Source organism: Macrobrachium rosenbergii, chromosome 36, assembly GCF_040412425.1.
Source record: "Macrobrachium rosenbergii isolate ZJJX-2024 chromosome 36, ASM4041242v1, whole genome shotgun sequence".
NCBI classification, from domain to species: Eukaryota; Metazoa; Arthropoda; class Malacostraca; order Decapoda; family Palaemonidae; genus Macrobrachium; species Macrobrachium rosenbergii.
Window position 1 is genome coordinate 10,607,918 of NC_089776.1, and position 7,500 is coordinate 10,615,417.

At 42.2% G+C, this 7,500-nt stretch overlaps 1 protein-coding gene across 5 annotated transcripts in view; it reads right to left on the reverse strand.

Moving 5' to 3' along the window:
• LOC136856613 (serine-rich adhesin for platelets-like) overlaps positions 1 to 7,500 on the reverse strand; it is an 812,762-nt gene that overhangs the window by 423,320 nt on the left and 381,942 nt on the right. For all 5 annotated transcript variants that reach the window (XM_067134543.1, XM_067134541.1, XM_067134542.1 and 2 more), the window contains 2 exons: positions 5,133 to 7,500; positions 160 to 1,416 (listed from right to left, as the gene is read on the reverse strand). The exon at positions 5,133 to 7,500 is cut by the window's right edge and continues 509 nt beyond it. In XM_067134543.1, the coding sequence (XP_066990644.1) occupies positions 160 to 1,416; positions 5,133 to 7,500 (3,625 nt within the window). The remainder of the gene's footprint in view (positions 1 to 159; positions 1,417 to 5,132) is intronic.

Below are 7,500 nucleotides of genomic sequence, written 5' to 3' on the forward strand. Positions count from 1 at the left end.
AAATCAATTTGATAATTCCTTTCATCAAAAAAATTATTTTAAACGAAGCTCTTCAGAAATCCAAGTTGTGTTAATTCTAGTGAAAAAGAAGATCAACAATCAAATTTTAATTATAATCGTAACTGATCCTAATAGGATATCGAAGGACTGAAGACTTACCGGCGCCTCTCCGGAGGAATCCTCGGAAGGAGTCGTGGCAGGAGTGTGTTGGGTGTATGCATTCTGCTGCTTGGATTCCAAAACCGGGGCGGAGCACGCCTTCCCCGGGGAATGCTGCGGCGGGTGCGAGGAACATAAAGACAGATGCCGCGGGCGGGGTGGCTTGCTATTGAGGGGCGCCATTGGAGGCTTGTCCTCCGTTAAAGTGGGCAGAGTGGGCGCCGAGGGCGTGAAAGCACTGCGAGCGGAATGCGACGTTGGAATGGGAGGAAGCGCAGCCTCGCTGCACACGCCCCTCAGGGAGCCACCCAAGGGCGTGAGGGTGGCGTCTAGATGCGGTTCGCTGTGGGTGTGTCTGACCACCATCCGCTCTTCCGAGCCGCCCCTGCTTCGTTCGAGGGTTTCGTTCGAATCCTGCAAGATGCTTTCGCGGGAGGGCGAGGAGTCTTCCGCGGCGCCGTGCGGGGGCGTGGGCGGGTGGGGATCGGTCTGGGTCATCTGGTCCTCCCTCCGCACCCACTGCTCGTGGTGGCGGGGCCTCGGCCGCCGCCTCCGGTAGTGCTGGGCGTGGTCGCTCTCCCGGGCGGCGGGCCGGCTGCTGCTGTTGGGGATGTACCGCCGGATCTGCCTCTCGAAGCTGTTCTCCAGACCCGTGTCCTCCGAGGACAGGTTGGAGCCGGAGAGGTCGAGGGTGTGGTGGGCGTGGGAGGGCGGGCTGACCGAGGGGCGCGTGGACACGGTGCCGATGCCGGACTCCCCGTTGATGTCGAGGGTGTCCAGGGACTCGGAGAGCGAGAGAGAGGAGTCGTCCCGAGGCATGGAGGCCGGGGTGGGCGGGGGGGAGGAGGAGGAGGAGAGAGACCCGCCCTCGGACCAGTCGTCTTCCTCGTCGTCGTCCTCGTCGTCGTCGTCATCGCCGTAGTCGTCCTCGGTGATGCTGAGGGCGAGAGAGGACGCGCAGGGCTCGATGGACGCCAGGTCGTCACACCCGCATTCGCTCAGCCAGGTGACGGAGGAGGCGCGAGACGCCGACTGAGGGGTGGGCGTGGGCGTGGTCTGAGTGAAGGCGTCTAAGACGACGGTGGGCGCCGTGGAGCTGCCCGTAGAAGTCGGGGTGGAGGAGGGCGACAGGTGCTGGCAGGGGTCGGAGAAAGTGAGGGGGGCGGGGGGCTGGGGTTGCTGGGTATGGCGGCTACTTCCCCCTCGGATGTGGGACTCGACGGCCCTTATGAAGTGACTCAAGGGACCGGATCCAGGCTGCGAAGACAAACGGAAATAAAGTTAGTCATCAAATACAAACATACAAAACTTCAGTTGAAGGTAACTTATGATATAATTCAGTTACAATTTAAAAAAAAAACATTACATAAACACGTGCATATATACATACATACATCTTCGTTCACACTTACTACATACATACATATATACATACATATATACATATATATGAATATATTATTCATGTATTAAAATATTTATATGCATATATATAATGTATAATGTGAAAGAAAAAATCAAATGAACAACATATCTCAATATTTTTTCACAATTAATAAACCAACACAACCAGCAGCTATAAATAAATAAAAATTATTGTTTATTCCATAACTCAGAATAAAACAAATTACACCCCAAATTTGTATATTTTAAAACAATTACTGCACTTGGAGAATGAAGTTTAAAGCACATCCCTGCTTTAAAAGCACACTCCAAGAGTAGTAAAATGTAGGTTAACTCATAATAAAAATATTAAGTTCCAAGCAAAGCTTAGAAAAACATTCTCACACTGATGAACAAACTTTTGAAGAGCATAATAAATTCAAAAGCAACCCTTCCTTTGCAGGGACTATTTAATAATGTCTTCAGATCATATTTTACTTATTAATTATATATCTAAAATAAACCCCAAGTGATAACACTATTGGTGAAAGAAAATCAACCTGAAAATGCGATTTGAAGTATGATTTACCAGCTCATACTCCAATACTTGCATCACACTTCGTTTCATAATATACTTAAAAGTAGTTTTCGTGTGGGATATGATTTAAACGTTATAATAAAATTGCCTTAATGAAAAAATCTAGCTGTAAATGAATGGTTACTAGTACGAAATCTGCGAAAAAAATAAGGGCAGTGTTTTTAATCAGGAATGTATAAAAACCTGTCTGTCTGTCTATATACATACATATATATATATATATATATATATATATATATATATATATATATATATATATATATATATATATATATAAATTTATATGCATGTGTATATGTATATACTACACACGAAAGACATATTTGTCAATGCATATCTCCGTTTTCACAGAGAAATATTTTCCATATATATAACAGTCACACCACCACATTCAAAGCACCAGAAACAGCAGTAAGCAAAACGCTTACGTAAACTGAAAAAGAATTTAAAAACAAAAAGAAAGAAAAAAGCAAAAATCACGAACGCCCCCAGCATGCTTCTGATAGCAAATGATCTAGTCGAAAGATAGCTCTATCGAGAGATAGCTCTACTGAGAGGAAGCAGTCGATTTGCAACTAGCAACAAGTCGAGTCAATGACCTACAAGGACTTGCGATTTCCCAACACGTCCAACCAAATGCACAAAGGGATTTGCAACAGGATCAAGAGAGAAAAACAAGAGTCCAGTCATTCGCCATATGCCAGAGCTTTGTCTCTCTTAGTTTTGCAAGAAGAGGATTCAACCAAACAGAGCCTATAACGAGAGAGAGAGAGAGAGAGAGAGAGAGAGAGAGAGAGAGAGAGAGAGAGAGAGAGTTTCTGTGATAAGATTCAATGGCAATGAGAGAGAGAGAGAGAGAGAGAGAGAGAGAGAGAGAGAGAGAGAGAGAAATGTGTCTGTGATAAGATTCTCATGGCAATGAAAGGGGGAGAGAGAGAGAGAGAGAGAGAGAGAGAGAGAGAGAGAGAGAGAGAGAGAGAGAGAGAGAGAGAGAGAGAGAGAATTCTTTGAGAAAAGTTTCCATGATGAGTTTCACCGACAAGGAAAGGGCAGATAAGGAGTATGAGAGAGAGAGAGAGAGAGAGAGAGAGAGAGAGAGAGAGAGAGAGAGAGAGAGAGAGAGAGAGAGAGAGAGAGAGTGCGTCTGCGTTCTGCGTATGAACTCGAAACGATATTTACCAGTTAAAGCTGAAAAGAGCAAGCACTAAACGACATATCAGATTGCACAAGACCTCTTAACAACCAAAAGCGTTAACATGCAAATGCAAGCAACAAAAGTGACTGGCTTAACGGCCATCATGTGCAAGAAATGTTAACAAAGGGGATAAGCAGTCGGCTCCTTATCTGCATACTCAACAGTCCTGAGCCTAATGTATGCAATGAACAGCTTGTCTCGAAAATATGAGAAAAAAAAGGGAAGTGAATGCCAGGATTCTTTGACCTTTCAAAATCCAAAATAAATAAATAACTAACATTATGTATATGTACAGTATATGTATGTATGTATGTATGTATATGTATATATATATATATATATATATATATATATATATATATATATATATATATATAAATATATATATATGAAATATATAATAATAACATATCTGCTAAAATATACACTGTAGAATACTATTTTTAACACAAAGAAACTTACAGGTTTTTTTAACGGAAACATAGAGAAACGCAAAAGTAAATCCCCAAATATTTCAGCTTAAGACATAACAACCTCAAAATGGGTCCTGAAAATAGCTCTAAAACAAGTCCTTTCAAAATCAAATACAAAAATATCATCGACTGAAATTTTCAGTACGAATAGCATTAGCCATTTACTAATGGCTTACGCACAATCCTTTCTTTTTCAATTCCATTCTTTCTGATTTGCGAATCTTATTCAGCCTGCCCATTGCTTGATTTGCTTTTTTTTAGACTTTCACTAAATTCCAGCCCTAGAGAAACTAGTGGGTACCATGGCTCGCAAAAATTTGAAAGACTCGCCCACATTAATACTTTCTCCGTATAAAGTTACTTCACCCCTCTGCGCATACTCATTATTTCTATTTTTCTTCGATTTATTTTCATTCTCATCTCATATCTGATGCATGCTATTAAGCAAGCTTTGCAAACCATTTATTGTCTGCAGTCCGCAACAGCATCATCTGCATATTCTAAGTCTGTCAAGTTTCTATCGTTACACCATCCTAAAACTTTTCTTCCTTCTCTAACTGATTTTTTCACTAAAAAATTCCATGATAAGAGCAAACATCAATGGAAAATAACATTCCCTTGTAGCACTCCACAACGTACTGCAAATTTACTGAAAAAGACTCCATCAACATTACCTTGGACCCTATTTCATGAATGGATAATTTCGATTAGCTCTGTATATTTAATGGGAATGCCATTGTGTACACGACCTTTCATAGTATTGGTTTTGGGATGCTGTCAAGTCCCTTCTCGTTAACTCTGTTGACACAAATATAATATAATGGAATGCAAATCCTACTAACGCAAGCAGCAACAAAGAATGCTAAAGCCAAAATTCCACAGTAATAAAAGGGTTAGTTAAATGGGGACGAAGTGACATTTTCAACCCAATTGACACAAGTACGACTAACATCACATTTGAACGACTAAAAAAAAAATAAAAAAGTTAATAGTGACTATAATTTTCAGTTATTTGCTCCACTATGTATGCAATTTCAAGAATGTATTAAATTGGAATGCATCAACATGGCCTCTCTGACTTAAATGGCACTGAATAGGTTCACTCAACCTAAAAATAGGGGTGTTCAATTTACATTGCATAAAAACGCATGACATAAATACAAACATACATACATTTATATATATTATATATATATATATATATATATATATATATATATATATATATATATATATATATATAGATGTGTGTGTGTGTGTGTGTGTGTGTTCAAGTATGTATATGTATATGAAAGTGAAGAAAATATAACACTACAATACCTACCGACTGAGTAGACTTTGTGACAAGTCTCTTGTTCTGACTGAAGGCCAATGTACTGGGGGGCTCAGTCAGAGAAATACTCCTTTGACGCTGAGGTGGCTTACGAGCATCAGCAGAATTTGGAGGTCGTTTTTCTTTCCCCTGATGGTCATTCTCAACTGACAGATTCTGAGAAGAGCAACTAACCTTGCCTGGCTTTTCACAAGAACTGCCTTCAACAGATACCTCATTTGAATGACTACACAAACTTTCAGAGTAAGGCGCACAACTATTTTGTTTAAATCCATTTTGTGTGCTCTGTTTCTCACTGTTAATTATGTCACGTGAATTTGTATTGCTGTTCACGTCTGTGAATGACAACTGCTGTTCACTAGCCTTTGCTGGTTCTTCGGGAATGGACACTGAAAATATAATAGGACCGCCTCCTGGTGTGTCAACAGGAGTAAGGTGTAGCATTCCAGTGATGGGCTTCGACTGCTCATTTTTCCGAACATGTTCCTTTGGCTTTTTGTCATGTACTGCAGATGCTCTTTCTTTACCAATCGTTACAGATTTTACCTCTATAAGATCTCTAACATTGGACTTATCGTCATCACTGTATTTGCTCACTGTCACATCTTTGGGGGACTGAACTGCACAGGGATCTAAAAATACATCTGGTGTTAAAGCTTGATCTGCAACAGGTGAAGACGGCCATGAGTCACATTCTGAGTGATCTGGATGAATACTCAGGTGTGACAGCGAAGACAATGAGGAATTTAAGGATCTCGATGAACCGGCACTCAACGACCCAGGGGATGGGTCTCGTGTCCTGGTGCTGCTTGCTATTGGCTTTTCCTCCAGTTCAAAGTCTAATTCATCTGCAGGAGGTAGAGTCTCCCATGATGATGTATCAAATGTTGGTACAGGAGCTGAAAGGAGAGACAAACTCCCAAAAAGTCTAGGTGCAGGCAGTGTGTGCCTTCGGCCATCAATGGGAGTTGATGACAAACCGCCACCTATCAGCACTGGTTCACTTTTACGAACTGATCTTATCTCATTTGATCCATCAAATGACTCTTTAAGAGTGGTTTCAAAATCATCCTCATTACTTTGGATGTTTGATGGGTCTGGTGGACTTACAGATACATGAACAACATTCTCTTCTACACTAACATCCCCCTTTGGATGGTGGCTTGTACCCTCACAAGGTTTTTCATTGCGCGTTGCTAAATATGGCAAATCATCTTGTCTGCCAACTGCTGTATCTTGAGAATCTTCATCGGTTGACTTCAAATTCTTTGCCTGGCAATGTGAACACTCATTAGGATCACAGTGACGATCAGTTAAACCAGACACGTCTTCTTGGTCGGCCCAAACCCATGGCTCATTGGTACCTTTCTGAAGATCAGATGGTGAAAGGGCAGATGATCCATTGCTTGTTTGTTGTGGCTTTATACCTCCTGAAGATGGCAGCACTGGTGACGAATTGTTATTTTGTGGTGTTTTTACCAAATTATCATCACTCAACCTACAATTACCGTTAGACTTAAAACGGGTTACAGGAGAACCATTAGATTTGAAACGTACCACAGGTGAACCATTGAGTAATGTATCCTCTTGGCATGAGTTCACTATCATAGGTCGCCATCTTTCATTATGCTTTTCAGCAAATCCAGTTTTCCGGATTTTTCCATAGTGTCCTTCATTGAGATAAGCAGGTGTGCCGGATTTTGGAGTGCTTGGAGGTGGCGCAGGTATCCTTAGAGGTTCAGATGGCCTGGGCGGTACAATGGGGCATAAGGTGCCTTGACTAGTTCTGGTACTGGAATTTGCTGGAGTGGTGACTTTTCCATGAAGAGTATCAATAACGGACAAATGGTGAAGCGCCCAAGAACTCAGACCAGCACCTTCATCTAAGGAATGGGAGCGGGAGAATCGAGGGTTCACGCGCAAAAGTTCACAGTTGACATCTAAATCGTCTGGGTGAGCAGCAGAGGTGCGGTAATTAATGGCCCCTGCACCACTTAAACTGACGCTGCGATGTCCGCCACTTCTTGGCAATGTGTAAGTCCTGAAAGGACCACCCCGGTCCCCTGCCCAATTATCTCCGCGGCCTGTACTTTGTGAAGTGCCCATAGTGGTATCTACAGCTGCTGCTTTATAGGGTTTCACAAAAGCTGAGCTATCTGTAGCATCCTGACGAAAATTCTTTGTCTTAAAATCATCTGACTTGTGGAAACTTTGCCTGGAGAGTAATGCGTCTCTTTTCAAGAAAGGGCTTGATGTTACAGGACTGTTGGGGGGAACGGGACGTTCAAGTGATAACGGTGGATCTACTGTTACATTCGCTGGGAGAGTTGAAGACCTTGACGTCTTAACAAAAGCAGGT